The sequence below is a fragment of the Thalia democratica genome, chromosome 7 (genome assembly GCF_965202585.1).
Source record: "Thalia democratica chromosome 7, ktThaDemo2.hap1.1, whole genome shotgun sequence".
Lineage (NCBI taxonomy): Eukaryota > Metazoa > Chordata > Thaliacea > Salpida > Salpidae > Thalia > Thalia democratica.
Genome location: NC_139171.1, coordinates 42,811,933 through 42,830,149, shown reverse-complemented (window position 1 = coordinate 42,830,149; position 18,217 = coordinate 42,811,933). Strand labels below are relative to the sequence as shown.

Below are 18,217 nucleotides of genomic sequence, written 5' to 3'. Positions count from 1 at the left end.
TAAAATAAATAAACTCCTTCAAACATATCTGAATAAAAATTCATGTATGAAACAGTCCTACAAATATTGCAAGCACTTAAATCATTCCTTAATTACAACTTATTTTTTTAGCTTTTTAGGATCTTTTACCAATTTAAAGTTTTAACAAAATTAAATGAATGTTGTAAGTTGGTTTGTTTCAGTAAGATTTTAAAATTTACTTCAGTTGTTTTTAAAGTTAAGGGCATAGGGGGGGGGGGGAGGTAAACACCCTTTTTTGGTTTTTGATCTTATTTTATATAGTTTTTACTAAGCTACAAGATGCTTTTTACAGATTTAAAAAAATCAAAATAGTTTTTGAGATATAGCCGGTCAAAGTCAAAGCCGACAATAGGATCCTTATGGGAGGCGCAAACTAAAACAGCAAAAATAGACTATTTCACTAAAAATCTATCTTCTCCTACGTTTTTTGAGATAACTACCTCAAACTTTCAGGAAATGTTCCTTGATATATTTATAAAATTCTGTTGGAAGGAATTTTAAAAAAATATCAAGGAACATTTCCTGAAAGTTTGAGGTAGTTATCTTAAAAAACGTAGAAGGAGATAGATTTTTAGTGATTTCTAGTTATTTGACGTTTTAGTTTGCGCCTCCCATAAGGATCCTATTGTTGCCTCCGACTTTGACCGGCTATATCTCAAAAATTATTTTGAGTTTTTTAAATCTGTAAAAAGCATCTTGTAGCTTAGTAAAAACTTTATAAAATAAGAACAAAAACCAAAAAAGGGTGTTTACCCCCCCCCCCCCTATGCCCTTAATTGATAGCTGTAAGTTGTTTTGTTTCACAATGAAAGATTTTTTTTTAAAAAAGTATGTTTTGAATAAAAGTAAGTTAGTACCTTAAAAAAGTTCATTTCTCCTAGTAAAATACAAATTGAAGTAAAACTTAATATATAGTAAAATATTTTAAACATTAATCATGTAAAAAGTTATAAGCTTTTTTGTAATAGTTACTTTGAAATATATTAGTCATAAAAAATTCCAAACTGAAAGTATACAAGAATAGTTTAGTTATTCAGCTATATATATGTATATATATCTAAATTGAATTGTTTAAAACTTTCAAATCAGTTTTTCATATGTATTAAACATTATTAATTTTAGATTATTGAAATAATAAATCCTAAAAATGCTTTCTACCCGCCTCCTTTCAGCTTCACCAGCTATTTTGGGTTCAGTAAGTAATTTATTTTTCATAACTTTAGTAATTTTCAAAACTCTTTTGTTTAATTAAGTTTAGAAAATCTAATAAATTTCCATAATAATAAGTTACCAATAGTGCTTTTGTTGACAAGTAAAAAGAAAAAAGTTTTAAAAATATAAGTATTTTTAACTAAGAAAATGAAAACATATTCCAAGCCAGAATTAAGGAAAAAATAAATAACTTGTTTATACTTAACACTTTATATTTACTTTTTCTATAAATTTGTATAAATAATTTATATTAGATTTGTAAATTTTGAGGGTGAAATAATTTCTAATTGAAAATTTTTTTGTAGCTGCGCAATACTTACAAGTTAGCACCAGTTGTAAACAGATGTTTATCAACAACATCAAACAATAAAGACATAGACTCAGCTGCTAAATTTATTGGAGCAGGAGCTGCTACTGTTGGAGTTGCTGGATCAGGTGCTGGCATTGGAAATGTTTTTGGAAGTCTAATCATTGGATATGCCAGGTTCGAATAGTTTACATTGAATTATTATTTTGTTATTAAAATTTGCATGTTTTTTACTGTCTATGTTGTTTTATAGTTTTGATTGTAAATTTCTGTATTACTTTTTAATTTTTTGAAAAACATATATAATAAAAAGTAAGTTTATTTACAAATCAAACTGATAAGATCCATATCTTTTGTTATTTATTTTCTTAAAGAAGTCTAAACATGTTTGCTATTTTTATGTTTTTTGAAAAACTCTAGCTAATTAAGGTTTGTTGGAAACTAAAAAAACTTATGGTAGTTTTTTCTATAAACTTAAACTAGGTTCAGTTGATTCATTTTGTGCTGTGTCATTTAATTTTGTTAATTTTATAATGTTGATTTATATTATTAGTTAGTTTTAATTTCTGTGACTAGCTCTCCTTATATCATTTAGTAGTTTTTTTGAGTGCTAAAATCAAGAGGATATATATTTAACTTTCTTAAAAAAAGTTAGTGTTGTTAAGATTTTGTAGCTTGTTGTATTATGATTTAAGTTTGTAAATTATTTAAAACCTTAATATTCCTTAAATCATTAATATTAGTTGTTTACAATAACTTTAAAAACTGAATACTGTTATGTAAAGATAAAAATAGATATCCTAAGGTCAACTCTGCATTTATAGATTACAAAAGTTTTTTATGCTTGGTGTTCTCAAAGTTTTTTGCTTTTACTAAAATACATTTAGGATTTTGTAAATCTAAGTTGCGTAAGCAAATATTTACAGTTATCTTATAATGCTTTAAAAACAGAACTAACTATATAGAAGTTGAAGGTAAAATTAAATTTTATGAGTGCATAAATTTTTTTTAATAACTCAAGTTAGTTTTTGGTCCTATAGGCTGTTTTTTTTGCGTTAAAGATTGACACTCTGTCTTTCAGTATCTGACATATAAAAACAATATAACTAGTTTATTATTAAAGTTATAATTGATTATACTAAGGTTAATTTTAATTTGTGAATAAACAACTATAGTTTATAATAACTTTTTGTAAGTTGATCATTGTTATGATAAGGTTTATAAATAGCTATCCACCTTTTTTACTGTTTGTAATATTTATAGCGGGTTTTTCTTTTATTGATACTAAAGTTTAGAATTATTTGTTACTATTGCTAGTAAGAAAATGTTAATAAAAAAATTCTTTCTTAATAACCCATTAGTAAAAAAAGATTGTTACAAATTTAAGGGCATAGGAGGAGGGGTTCACCTTGATTTTTACAAGTTGATCTTACTTTATAGAATTTTATCTGAGCTATCAGAAATTTTTGATCTCTTGAAAAAATTCAAAGTAATTTTTGAGATATGACTATGAGCAATCAAAGTCGGTGACCTCAATAGGTCAAAAGGCGCAAACCAAAAACGTTAAAAAAGACTATTTCATTAAAAATCTTATGAACTCCTTATTTTTTAACCAATCTTCTTTAAATTTTTCACAGAAAGTCCATTATCAAATTTAGAAAAGATTGAATGTAGGATTTTTTTATTTGAAAAAAAAAAAAATTAAAAAAAACACTTATTTTTTTTGTTATTTGATCTAAAATTTTTTTTATATTATTTTTAAAACGCAACATTCTAAGTCTTTTAAACTATAAAAAGAAACATTTCCTGAAAGTTTGAGGTCTCTAGCTCAAAAAATGAAGGACAAGATAGGTTTTTAGTGATTTTTTAAATTACCGAGAAAAATGACCCCAAAAATTTGCGGTCCATACGTTAGGATCGCAAGCATTTTACAAAAATTACAATATCTAAAAAGTTAAAAGAGATTTTGAATTCTATAAAAACTGGCAAGTAGTTTGTACTTAAAGCTTTCATATAAGAGCCAATTTTATTTTTAATTAAAGTAACATTTTATACTACAATTTATCCTTACTTATCCGGCTTCTGCTAATCCGGTCCCTCGCTAATCTGGCCCTTTGCTAATCTAGCCAGTATTAGCCAAAAAATAAATTTATCGGGTTCACAGGACTGCCATACTTTCTGGGTTCTCAGGGGAACTCATGGTATTTTTTAATTGTAAAAAATCTCAGGGAGACTCAGAATAACTCGGAATACTTTGACTTATATTTTAAACACAGGATGACTCTGGACAGTTTATATTAAAAATAATCTCATGGTAGATTTAATCTAGATCTAGAATGAGATTTGGTTTATCCAGTTTCAATATTTTGTTATTTTATATAACCAACTTTGTTCAAGAACATAATTTTTATTGATTTTGAAATGCTTATTTCAATTTTTTTAGCCTTGTGGCGAGTTCTTGACTATTTTAAAATAACATTGTAGTTTTTAGTTTAGATTCAAATCTGAAAATAATTTAAATCTTGGTTTGAGTTAATAGTAAACAGAAACAGTTCAGAGATATAAAAGTTAAATTACACATTTAAAAGTTTTAATATACTTAATAATTTAGTTATTGATATAGTTAAGTAAAATTATATTGTTTTATACGTCTTTAATTAATTGATTAAATTGTTTGTTATGACTACTACTATATATAAAGTTAATTAACATGGTTACACAAAATTATCCACAACTATATTTTTTAATCTCAATTGATTTAACCTTATGTATTATCTTTGAAAATAGTATTTCTGATAAGTTTAGTGAGCATCTAATGCAGAAGCATACACATACAACCAGGGTTGCCAAAAATTCAGGAAAAACGAAAAAAGATTAAAATCAGGAAAAATAGGGCTTTTCAAAAAAAAAAAAACAGGAAGTTTGATATACATGTGCTCTTAATAATAAAGTTTATTTCATTAAAAAAGGGCATTTTGCTAATGTCAAGGCTATAGGGGGGGTCCGACTTTTGTTTTTTTACAAAAAATAACTTTGGATTTTATATAAAAGCTTTAAATACAAACTACAAGCCTGTTTTTATAGAATTCAAAAATATAATTTAACTTTTGAGATATTTTATTTTTTGTAAAACGTTTCCGATACAAACGTATGGACCGCAAATTTTTCGGGGTCAATTTTCTCGGAAATTTAAAAATTCACTAAAAACCTATCTCCTCCTTCATTTTTTGACCTAGAGACTTTAAATTTTCAGGAAATGTTCCTTTTAATATTTTGAAGAATCTGAATGTTGGAATTTTTGAAATTTTGAAAAATTAAAATTTTATCCACAAAAAACTAAAAAAAAGGGTAGTTTTTTGACAATAATTTTTTTTTACTCAAAATTAAAAAAATTCCTACAATAGATATCTTTAAAGTTTAATGATACACATTCTGTAAAAATTTGAGAAAGATTACTCAAAAAATGAAGGAGGAGATAGATTTTTAGTGAAATAGTCTTTTTTCGCATTTTTAGTTTTCGCCTTCCATAAGGAACCTATTGAACACCCTTTCTTTGATCGCTTATATCTCAAAAGTTACTTTGAGTTTTTTTAAGCGGTTAAAAGTGTCTGATAGCTCAGATTAAATTCTACAAAATAAGATCAAGTTGTAAAAAACAAAGTGGACCCCCCTATGGCCTTAATTTCAAAAAATTTTTGCTTTTTCCAATTCTTCTTTTTTTCAGGGTCTAATTGAATTTTTGTAATAAATTAAAATCTTTTATGATTTCACTTGTGCGTTTATTATGTGGTAGATAGTCAGTTTGTTTTTTGTTTCAAGGTGTTAAGTTAGTATTACTTTTACAGAAAACTAATAATTTTGTATAGGGTAGTACTTAATTAAATTATTTTTACATTTATGATATTTATACTATGTTAAAGTCAAAACCAACATATTTCAAGAATTCTTTTCTTTCTGATAAATATTTTTTCTTAATGGCACATCAAAGATGATGATGAAAATAATTTTAAGTGCAATTGGTGTTAATGTACTTTGTTACTGTCTGATATTGGAAGAAATATGCTCACTGTCCGTAGAAATAAAACGCTAGGAATTAACCAAATTCAGTCTAAAACGCTGGATCAAGGTCCAGTGTTGTAAGTTAAGAGAGCAGTGATAGTAGTAAAAGCCCACCAATAAGTTTTGTTACTAAGTCACAAACTGCAGTCGCTGAAGTCTTATGGTCATAATACGCTGTCAAACACAATTATTCAGCTAATTCGTATGACAGAGATTAACAAAAAGATGTATCCTGACAGTGTGATAGCACAGTCATGCCACATGGCCCGAACCAAATTGTCATATGCATTAGGTTTTAGCCTTAGACCACATTTCCAAAGCACCTTGCTGGAAGCAATAAACAAATCCAGGTTGTACAGTGTATCTTTTGATGAAAGGTACAATGTTTTCATTTATAAATCCCAAATGGATATTGTGGTACGGTACATGTATAATAATAGAGTGGTTTCACAATTTTAAACTTCAAAGTCTTTTGGTCACACCACCGCTGAAGGCCTCAAAAAAAAAAAAAATCTTTAAGCTCTACAGCCCCTATATGAATCCAAACTGGTCCAGATAAGTATAGATTGACCCAATTCAAATTGGTCTGTGTATAGGAAAATAAGGGATTGGAGGAAAGGAGAGGACCTGAGTGAGCATATAAACATTGGTAGCTGCAGAAATACACAAAAGCATTATGTGTTTCTAAATCAGTTTTAATTAAAATTAGATAAGTTTTTTCAAACTTTGGCAACCCTGTAGAACCTTTCTTTTAATTATTAAAAATAAAAATGAACATAATTATAAATAGTTTGTGCCAGAAGAGATTTTTTTATCATAAGGATTTGAAAAACTCTTAGTGACTCAGCACAATTATTGGTCACTCAAAGCAGTTTTTTGACTCATTGAGTGGCAACCGTGAGCTAAACTCAATGTTTTAAATAACTTAAAACCGAAAACACAACCCAACATAAATCCGTTTTTTCATTTTTAGCAAGATTTCTGATACAAATAAAGTTGCTTACTTGTGATTTTGTTACGTTAGATTGATTTTAAACTTATAGATATTTAATTTTGATCGTTTTTGTCTGTTTTGTTAGTCTGATTCGTTGAAAAGCATTTTACCTTATAAAAGAAGTAGATTAATATTTTTTTGTTCTTTATCCGGCCAAAATCTCAAAATATCCGTCCAAATGTTCTCTTGCCAAACATATGACATGATGATTAGCAAATATGTACTGTATTCATAGTTAAGGCTTAATTTCTTTCACTTGTAAAGTTTCTTAGGTAATTCATCAGATTAGTAAAAGGTAAAATGTTTTTGAATTTTAGTTATTGTTAAAAACAGCCTTAATTATAGCAGGGTTTCCAAAAAACCTGGAATTTGACTATTTAGGCAAAAAACTGCTAAAACATTTGAGTTTGACAAATTTGAGAAATTTTAGAAAATATAACGGAAATTTCTCACAATAATCACAAAAAAACAGGAATTCTAAACTATTTTTACATTAAAGAATTTTGGAATAGATACAAAAAGTCCATCATAAAAAAAAAACTTATGTGTCATTAAAAAATTTTGCAAAAACATATTTAAAGTTTCTTATAGTATCTTTTCAATGTTTTTATACTATTTAAGACAGTTTTTTAAACATAAGTTTAATTTTGAAGTACAAATCGACCAAAAAATTTGTTTTTTTAAAACCTGGAAGAAATTCAGAAAAGCTGGAAGAAATTTACAAAAACTCTTTTGCAACCCTGTTGTTAGTTAAGTAGTGTTTTTTATGTACGTAAAGGTAGAGTATACAATTTAAGCATGTATAAATGTCAGCCTGTAGTTATAAAATCACGGTAAGTTTTTAAAATCATAATATAGTAGTTCGTACCACTTAGATTAGAGTGTATAAATACCCAATAAATTTCGATTTTAAAATTCTAACGTATTTTATCTTATTTAATGTAAATAGAGTCGAACATATTTTTTATTCAACAGAAATCCATCTTTGAAACAACAACTTTTCTCTTATGCCATTCTAGGATTTGCTCTTAGCGAAGCTATGGGATTGTTTTGCTTGATGGTTGCTTTCCTTATTTTATTTGCGTTGTAAATTTCCTCTTCTAGTCAAATGATCCTACAAAATATTGTAATGAATAAAAATTTAAATTATGTTTCTTAAATAGTGTGGTATTAGTAGTGTAATTGAATTTTTTATTGGAAGTTTTTTTTTTATGCATCTTTATAAAACACTTAAAGTGCTATAATTTTTATTAAGTAATTCATTTTTTTCAGTAATTTTTTTGAAATCTTTAAATGTTAAGCTATAAAAAGAGTTGTGATACTCATGTCATAGGATTTACTTATAAATCGTACACAAAAAAAATTGCAAACAAGTGAATAATTGTATTATTAAAATTAAGACAAAACACATAAAGTTATTATAACTAAAAATGTGCATTAATCTGAAATCGAAACTTGAATAATTTAAGTTTTAGTGAGTAGTATCTTCATAAACCTAAAAACTAAATCTAGAACTAATTTTTAATGTAAATCATAAATAGTTCTATTGTCATAACGTAATTTATTGTTTTAAAAATCAAAAATCTTTTTAATTTTAAGCCACAATACTTTTAACATTTATAATTTATTTAATATTTGAAGCTTTTCTGATTACTTATTCCCTTAATATATTAATAAAACAGTAAAACTCCCTTAAGAAGACTTCCTAAAATTTAGATTATAAGGTAGTGTTTCAAGCTTATAAGAAACAAACTGTTCAGATTAAATTTAAAAACGAAAATAGTTATAAAAAACTTGTCTATAAAGCTATTTTCCTATTGCTTTTTATATTATTAAATTAAAAAAAATTTGATATAAGATTTATATAGTTTTGTGTATTACATTAAAGCTTTTGAAAATAAAGATGAAAAAAGAAAGATAACGAAAACCTCAGAAATTTAGGAATGAAACTAAAAATATTCAGATAATAAATCACTGAGCATAGAAAACAAATGGCATAAAAATATCTCCAACAAAAGCTCTAGCCACCACCACCTTCAGATTAACTTTCTATAGCGAAAAACTAGACCTCACCAGATAAATATAAAACTTAAAATACAAATAAGTTATAAAACAGTTTTTTTTTGCAGAAAAGTACATTATACTTATCTTTTGCGTTATAAAATGTTTAAAAAAATTCTTTGAAGCTCTGCTTTCTAGCTTAAACCATTAATTAAGGACTTTTCCATTTGAAGTACACTAACGCATCCAACGTTGTATTACTCCTGCTTCTTGAACAATTTTTTATCCTCTACATATAAGAAAACTAGTGGCCTAATGGATCCTAGCTGAGATTTGACCAAATACGGACTTAATAGTTCAAAAAAAAATTTTTTTCAATAAAAATGAAACGTCTAGTTATTTAATTAAACCTTATAGAGACAAAAACAAACCACCATGCGAAATTAACTACCTGTAATTAGTATTTTTATAGTTTACAAATAGGAATTAGTTTTTAGATGCTATTGAAGTTCCAGAAGTCTTAATCAAAAATCTAAATATTTAATTTTTAAGTAACAGTAAAAACCTTCAATTTAATTTTAAGTTATGCACTTTATAGCTATGAAAAATCGCAGTTAAAAAATTCAGCTTTTTAAAATTATTTTTATTCTGTTTAAACAGCAAATTAATTTTAACCTGTTCAAAACAGTTTAAACTTAATTTAGAAACATCTAACCTTAATTTAAGTTAAATAAAGTAAGTAAATTTTTTGTTGCATTTTGAAGCAACCGATACAAATAAAAGTAGCTTCTAGATACTTATAAAGAATTTTACAATAAAAAAACAATTTAAAATAAAGTTATATTCTTTACTTTTCAAAGTTATTTTGTATTGATAAGCTTTAATAAATATTAACAGTTTGTTGTACGTTACTAAGATTAATTACAGATATACTACTTTAGTCAGGGATGGGCAACGTACGACCCGAACAGTTAAACTTAAAAAGTCAAAAGCTATTTTTAAACTGGCCGCGAGTACGTAAATTATTTAAAATTTACACTAACTATTCAGAGATCAATAATAGAGAGCAAAAAATAAATTATTCGAGGTTTGAAACTTTGTTCAGGTATTTTCAAGTCAGTAATAAGTTTGACCAAGAAAAAATATTTTTTATTGGTATTTTTGTATGTTTTATGTCTGGTATATTTAGACTTTAATATAATGTTTTATAGTCTAACCAATTGATGAACTTCAGTCCAATGGTGACATAAAATTTGTAGTTGACTTTGCAGAAAACTTTTCTAACAGCCGTCTGTTCAAAGTGATTTTGGATGAGGACGCAAAGATTGAATTTCAAAAAGTCGAATTGTTATTTAGTATCGAGTATTTTTTGAAAATGGATGAAGCAGTATTTCCTTAGTGTTTACTGCTATCAGTAATGCACCTTCTACTTGGTTTGAAGTAAAAAATATGATAGAGATGATTATCAGCAGTTTGAGTGAGGTTTCAAGGTGGTTAGATGAATGGCGTCTAGTTTCGTTCTTTAAAGCTGAAAAGTTTAAAACTCAGTTTTTGAACGCTCGTATTAAGCAGTCGAGTGAAGAAAAGTAAAAATTAAGTCACAATTTTTTTTGTTATAGTTTGTTTGTTTAAACTAGTGATGTACCGGATTCACTATCCGGATCCGGCCGGATATTGCCATTTTTGTCTGATATCCGGATCCGGCCGGATCTTGATATGAAAAAAAGATCCGGATCCGGTTCCGGCCGGATATTGATTTTGAAAAAAGGTTCGGATCCGGTTCCGGCCGGATCCTAATAGAGATCCGGCCGATTCGGATCTAGTTAGTAAAAAAGAGCATACAGAAAAGTACTTTTTCAAAAACAAACCCTGTGTAAATTAAAAATAGTCATTTTCGTCAGTTAAAATTAAACACCTACTGTGATTGGCTCATTTTGTACACGTGACTAATTTATAAATGTTTACATAAAAACTATGAAACAAACATTTCATTTACCTATATTGTAAAATTAAAAACTTTACTACCAAAGTGTCAACCTTATGGCTAGCTGTTCTACTGACTATTAGATTAAAGTATTTTTTTCAGTTTTTAAAAACCTCATTCTGACTCAGGCTAGTTTATACTCACTCTAGCTAGTTTTTTTGACTTAAACAGTGGCAACCCTGCTAGTTTGAAAGATTTTGAAAATCTTAGGCTGCCTCAGGCTAGTTTAATTTTTTATAAAAACTCAGGCTAGTTTTAAGGTCCGGATATTGCCATTTTTGCCTGATATCCGGATCCGGCCGGATCTTGATATGAAAAAAAGATCCGGATCCGGTTCCGGCCGGATCCTAGTTTGATAAAAAAAATCCGAATCCGACCGGATTCTAATTTGAAAAAACTATCCGGGTCAGGTACATCACTAGTTTAAACTGTAGTTTGTTTTAACAATTTTATTTAATAGTATACTAAGTGATTGTAACTTATCAATGTTTTTGTCCTTTTGAGTTTGTTTTCGTTGATTTTTAGTCCTAAAAACTGTGTTTAAGTTGTTACAAATTGTTTTTAAATAATTTTTTTCGCTAGATAAATGTACCATTTTATTTCCTTTGTAGATAAAATCTGGGGTAGATGTATAAGTATTTACCTAGTTTTAATTAAGTTTTGTTTTACAAACTTTATCATTCTTGTAATTAGTTTGTTAATAAACTTAACCAAGAAAGATATTTATTTAACTGTTTCACTAAACTTTTTTATTAAACCTTACTCCTTAATTTTTATTAAATTTAAAAATTCTATAAACAAGCTTTTTGTTTGATGAAAAGTTTTAAGTTGAGCTTACAAGTACTTTTAGAAGAATAATTTTCAGAGAAAAATTATTTTAAAACTCAATTGAATGCAGTTCATAACAACTTTATATAAATACTTTTAAAATATCTGATGTGCTATTGAACGACCTGTCTCAACATCTTCAAATCTTTTTTGTACTTCAACAAAAATTACTCTAGTTTCCTCACTCGCTGTTTCCTGAATGGCATAAAAATAATTAATTATTTTAATTCCTTCAATATACTCTCTTAAGCTATTGTTAAGTAGTGATTTACCGGACCCGGATCCGGACTTATTTTTCAAATTATTATCCGGCCGGACCCGGATAGTTTTTTAAAAATTAGAATCCGGCCGGAACCGGATCCGGATTTTTTTTTTCAAATTAGGATCCGGCCGGAACCGGACCCGGGTATTTTTTTCAAGTTAAAATCCGGCCGGATCCGGAACCGGATTCTTAATACAGTCAATTGTATTGTAATGCAAATAGTATAAAAACTACTATGTACGATAATGTAATTTTATATAACTAACTACTAAGTAAGTATAATTGTGTGAAGTTTATCTTTTATGTGTTATATCTAACAATATCCTTTTGAATTTTGAAAAATTATAGTTAAAAAAAAATTTAGACTAAAAAATATTAATGTGCTGCTAAAATCAAGGAGGACCCCCCTATTGCCTTACCAATCTAAAATCAATTAAAATCAAGTTCTTGAACAAAATTAACCAGAAAATCTCAAAATATTGAAAACTGGATCAGCTCAAACTCATTCAAAATCTAAAAGAAAGCTAGCCTGAGTTTTTCAAAAAATCTTAAAACTAGGCTGAGTTTTTATAAAAAACTAAACTAGCCTGAGACAGCCTAAGATTTTCAAAAATTCCCAAAAATTTTCAAACCAGCAGGGTTGCCACTGTTTAAGTCAAAAAAAAACTAGCTAGAGTCAGGGTTCCCACCAAAATTTCAGAAAAAAAGCCTAGAAAAAAAAAATTCTAGGGAAAAATTATCAAAAAAATGTGTCAGAATTAAAAGAAATATGTAGTAGTTCTTAAATTTTATTTTAGTTTTTAAACTTTGCTTTTTTAAACTTGAAACTCTAAAATATAAATATACTTTATCAAAAAAATTAAGTAATATTATATACATATCATAAAAATTGGTCCAGCACTAAAAAAAAAGTAAAATCTAGATAAATTTAGGGAATGATTTTTTCAATTTTATTTAGGGAAATTTAGGTTTTTTTTTGGAAAATTGCAAAAATCAAGAGATATCTAGGGATATGGGAACCCTGTAAAGTGAGTATAAACTAGCCTGAGTCAGAATGAGGTTTTTAAAAACTGAAAACAAGTACTTTAATCTAATAATAAGTAGAACAGCTAGCCACAATTTTAGGTAATATTTACAATTAACAATCTGAAATCAAGTTCTTGAACAAAATTATTTAGAAAATCACAAAATATTGAAAACTGGATCAGCTCAAACTCATTCAAAATCTAAAAGAAAACTAGCCTGAGTTTTTCAAAAAATCTTAAAACTAGGCTGAGTTTTTATAAAAAACTAAACTAGCCTGAGGCAGCCTAAGATTTTCAAAATCTTTCAAACTAGCAGGGTTGCCACTGTTTAAGTCAAAAAAAAACTAGCTAGAGTGAGTATCTAGCCTGAGTCAGAATGAGGTTTTTAAAAACTGAAAAAAATACTTTAATCTAATAATCAGTAGAACAGCTAGCCATAAGGTTGACAATTTGGTAGTAAAGTTTTTAATTTTACAACATAGGTAAAGAGTTGTATTTCTGAAATGTTTATTTCGTAATTTAAATGTAAACAAATGTAATTTAGTCACGTGTACAAAACGAGCCAATCACAGTAGGTGTTTAATTTTAACTAACGAAAATGACTATTTTTAATTTACACAGGGGATGTTTTTGAAAAAGTACTTTTCTGTATGCTCTTTTTTACTAACTAGATCCGAATCGGCCGGATCTCTATTAGGATCCGGCCGGAACCGGATCCGAACCTTTTTTCAAAATCAAGATCCGGCCGGATCCGGACCCGGATAGTGAGTCCGGTACATCACTATCGTTAAGTGAATTCGCTGTGGATCTAACACACTTTGTAACCTCAAGAAATCAACCCTTCTTGAGAAAAAATAGGTTAAAAAAAGCTTAAAAAAATATCAAAAAACTAATATGAAAAACAGTCTTAAACTCTTAGTCTTAAAACAGTTTTGTTTACTTTAGTTTGTTTAGGTATTTATTGAAAACGAGCTTTTTACTGATCGAAATAACAAACTAACCTGATTGAAAAAACCCCACCTAGTACAAGGTCCAGTTAGCAAATTCCTGTATATTTCTTTTTAACTTTATTACTTCCCACTGATCTATTAAAAAAAGATGATACTTTCCTAATGTTTTCAAAAAAGCTCAAAACTTTCCTTATTTTGCTGACATGATTTCTTAATAACTAAGTGCATTTGATTACAATGTATGTCGTGGGCCGTTATGTACATATTTTTATTTTAGTTTTAACTCTTCTTTCTTTTCTTTCGATTACCTTTGCTCCATCAAAAGCTTAAGTTAAACTCTTTTAGAAAATTTTTCTGTAGCACAATATTAAGCTGCTCTAAGATGTATTTAGAAATTCCTTCTGCATTACGGATTCTGGACTAAACTAACCTCTAAAATGCTTGATAACCGGACCTCTTAACTCCATAATTAAACTAAAAACAATAAATAAATGAGTTTGGCCACATATATTGTTCTGGACAAGACGTTAAAAGGTATTCAAGTGGTGTGCGACTCGATAACCGAAATATTTTTCAAGCACTAGGTCCGAGGATCAAAAACTTTGAGCGCTTTTATTTTTGTCGTTCAATGAAAAATAATATTATTCTATCAGTACTTTCATCTTTTTTTAAACTGATAAATATTTAGTCTGAATTATTTAAATAAAATAACTTGCTTTTTAAATACCTGAAGTACATTATCTAAAATTTGATATCGAATATCTGGAAAAGTTAACTCAAAGCTTGATCCTAAGGTAATATTTAAATGGGATTTAAGTTTAAGACAAAAAGTCTAAGATGTCTAATAAATACCTTTTGATTTAAATAAAAATATCTCATTATCCCCCCTAAATGGTAACTCATAGAATGCTAAAAAAAAAAAACTTTTATAACACACCTTAAAATTTTAAAGTTTACCTTAACTTAAAACTTTCATCTAAATTGCAATTGTTCTGAGAAGTCTCCTAAACTTTCCTTGACATCTGATTTGATTAAACTTTTAGGCAAACTAAGCTATCTCTGTCTATCATGGCCTTCGTTACACTCATGTTCGCTCATCCTCACATTTATACGATCAATATTGTTAAAACCAGACATCAAAAAATTACTTCTGGCACCTTTATTAATTGCTTTTTGCAATTTTTTTTTGTAAAGTTTATTGATTTTTGATTTTATACTAAATAAATTGAACATAAATCTTTAATATTTAATATAAAACTATAAATTATCTTATAAAAACGTTTTGTATATTGAAAAAGTGTGATCAATTTAACTAAAAAATAATTAAAACTCCAAGATAATACTAATTTATAAAACTCTACGTGTTTATTTGGTTTATTTTAATCCTAGGTTTTTAAATTCCTTTTTCATTAGAAATGTCAAATTGTAAGTTTATAAAGCTTAGTTTTTAATTTGATATTCAATAAATTTTCAAATTTTAACAATAAATCAGATAAGTCCGATATGCCTTATATCAAATGTTTTATTTTTTTGAAGTAACATCAGAAATGTTTGGGAAGGTTTTTAATATTTGTTTTTGACTAGTTTAGTCTACATGTTTTACCAACTTTGCTAATATCACTTTGCTTTAAAGAATAACTGAACTACTGCAATCCAATTAAGTTCTGAATAAAGAAATTACCTGTTTACAAGTCTTTTTAGGTAGTTTTATTTTCAAAATATTTTATAGTTTAAAAAGTTTGGTTATACTAGCATCAAAAATATATCAAAAAGTAGTGAGGCGTAATCAGTACGTATATATCAGGTGATGTATTTGTTATAACAATAATAATGGGTAATATAAAAAATTTAAATAGCAAAAAATGACAAACTACAGAAAAGTTTCAAAACTTAACAAATTGTGGTCAATATAAAGTATTAAAACTAAGAAGAACTTTTTCTCAACATTTCTAGATTGATTTTAAACAATATAAACTAGCTTAAATAAATAGCACTAAACTAACAATAAATTTGATTAACTCCTAAGTATCGCCGACTTTTCTCTGATGTTATACTTAATGGCTGTGTCAGCTGTCTTGCAGGTAATACAAATTGTTGTAACTTGAAAAATATATTTAGACAAGGTTAAATTCTCTGATCACACCAGCAAACAGTAGTAACATAACGAAACAAAATTGTTTAAAGACTGATAACTATATACTTCACTGATTTCGACTGACTAATAAATTTCATAAAGAACAAAAAACTATCACCGTTCGCTCTTATCAAAGTTTTTGAGTGAAGCTTAACGCCTATACTTGAGGATCAAAATGCGCGCTTTCAGCACCTTTAAACGGAAAGTTATAAAATTAGTTTGAGCAAATACGCAGCTTTGCTTTACCCCACTTTTTATTTTAAATAAATCAGAAACGCTACCATCATATTGACTGGTTACCCTTCTGTTAACAATGTTGAAAAGACTTAAAGGACATACAGTTTTCAACAATACTGCGAAAATTTCTTACATACTTATTGGATCAAAAGCTTTAGTAAGATCAGTAATAAAAATATACAAAAGCACGTTTAGTTTTAAGTATTTCTCATGAAACTGCCGTACAGAGAAAAACGTATCAGTGGTAAAAGATTTAACTTAAACCTACATTCCGATATGGGATATACTTTTTTGGATAGTTTCTACAGTTTATGAATAACTACACGTGCCTTTTAAGACTCTTAACCAAATTTAACAGTTACTTTACAAGGGGAACTACACATTGATGGTTTTTTAAAACCAGTTTTGTTGACAAATTTAGTTTTTATTGTGATAAGACCTAATTAAAATATACATCGTTTGTATGATGACGTCTTACTAAAGTAAGATTTAGCTAGTGCCTGTTTTTTTTCGATCAAGGATTTCTCCGAGACACTTTATGCTGCGAATTGGTTAGAAAAAAAAAATTTGTCGATTAAAGATTTTGCTCATCACAATTCTCTAAAATGCGTTGACCATTTAAATTCATATTGAATAAAACCAAAATTACCTAGACTAAGAGTTAACATGAGATCAAACTCTTGTATTGAAATCGCCCAAAAGTGACAAGCTAGTTGTGTTTTGTTAGTTTGCACACTATAATTTAAACACTACCATCATATTGATAAAAATAATAAAATTTATATTATAAAAAGTATCCTTACTTGCTTTTTAGAACACAGCGTATGCGCGTATACGCTAATTTGAACTGCTGTTACTTTCTTAGTGTGTTACAGAAACTGGTAATTCTACCATAGATTGTAAAAGTTTGTTATAGAAAGCAAATCATGTTCCCTATGTTCTTCAACAGACTTCACATACAAAAAAAGGTTTTAAATGAAAATATATGTCATATTTCGTTAAAAACTGTTTTATTAAAATTCAGACACATCGTAATTTATATTTTGACTAACATTTGCTAATTGCATGTGTTAGCAACTAAAAGAAAGAAATTAAGAACAAGCAAGTAGTTTTAAATACCTGTTTTAGAATAGTTAAACATGACTAGTGTTAGTTAGAATAGTTATAAATAAAATAATTATAACACTTATAGTTTAAAACCTTGAGGTTTAGCAACAACAAAAACAAAACTTAATGATGATAATTTTTACTTAAGTTTAGCATCATCAAGTTTTGTTTTTTGTTATTGTTAAATCACAAGTTTTTAATCCATAAGTTCAACACTTTGGTTTTCATTTTGTTTTATTTAATATTTTTATTTAATTTCCATTTATTTTGTTAAAAGACTTTTTTCAGAATTGTTTATAACAACCCATAATATCCCAATATAGGAGTGAAACGATGTTTTGTTGGTAATAAACTGTAAAAATAAATAATAGATACGAAAAATAAGCATATAATAAATATTTTTATATTATACCGACAAAAATCTAAGTAGGTTAAGTTTACAAACTTATTGTTCTTTATTTAACTTTGGCCTAGTATTTAAATAATATTTTTATTCTTTTAAATAAAATGTTATTGAAAATGTCCTGAAGAAAACTTTAAAAGGTATCCAAGTGGTGTGCAACTCGATAACCGAAAGGTTTTTTCGTGCACCAGGTTTTAGGATCAAACATTTTGAGCGCTTTTATTTGTCGTTCAACAAACAATGTATATTGCAACCCTAAAGTGATAAAATTTACGTGATTTACTTAAGACTGAATTGATTGTCGTTTTAGTTTTTAGAACATTAATTATTATTCAATAAAGGCTCCTTAAACAAAATAATCTAATGAAATAGATTAAATAACAAAATGTTTTGGACAAGACATTAAAAGGTATCAGTAGTGAGATACTCGATCACCGAAAGGTTCTTCGTTCACCAGGTTCTAGGAGCAAAAGTTTTGAGCGTCTCTTTTGTTGTTCAATAAACTATAGTAATGCTTACAACTGCGGATAACTTATTATCGGCTTAGTCAAATCAGTTGCTACCTAAATATTTGGTGTTTAAGAGATATCTTGATCTCTTTTCAGATGTAGTTTTTTTGATATTATCCGGTAAACACACTGTCGCAGTAACACTTTAGCTTGTAACTTATCTTTATTTTTTGATAGGCTATGA

General features: G+C 27.5%; 1 protein-coding gene across 1 annotated transcript; it reads left to right on the top strand.

Moving 5' to 3' along the window:
* Window positions 1-1,141: 1,141 nt before the first annotated feature.
* LOC145840250 (ATP synthase lipid-binding protein, mitochondrial-like) lies at window positions 1,142-7,746 on the top strand. The gene is made up of 3 exons (XM_082947441.1): window positions 1,142-1,216; window positions 1,539-1,717; window positions 7,569-7,746. The coding sequence occupies exons 1-3, from the start codon at window positions 1,169-1,171 to the stop codon at window positions 7,681-7,683; spliced, it is 342 nt and encodes a 113-aa protein (XP_082803567.1). The 5' UTR covers window positions 1,142-1,168; the 3' UTR covers window positions 7,684-7,746.
* The last annotated feature ends 10,471 nt before the right edge of the window (window positions 7,747-18,217 follow it).

Bases quoted from the DNA above. Each gene is read 5' to 3' on its own strand.
- LOC145840250 (XM_082947441.1), top strand. From the start codon at position 1,169: ATGCTTTCTACCCGCCTCCTTTCAGCTTCACCAGCTATTTTGGGTTCA. The intron at 1,217-1,538 runs GTAAGTAATTTA...ATTTTTTTGTAG, and splicing joins CACCAGCTATTTTGGGTTCA to CTGCGCAATACTTACAAGTT. The intron at 1,718-7,568 runs GTTCGAATAGTT...TTTATTCAACAG, and splicing joins CTAATCATTGGATATGCCAG to AAATCCATCTTTGAAACAAC.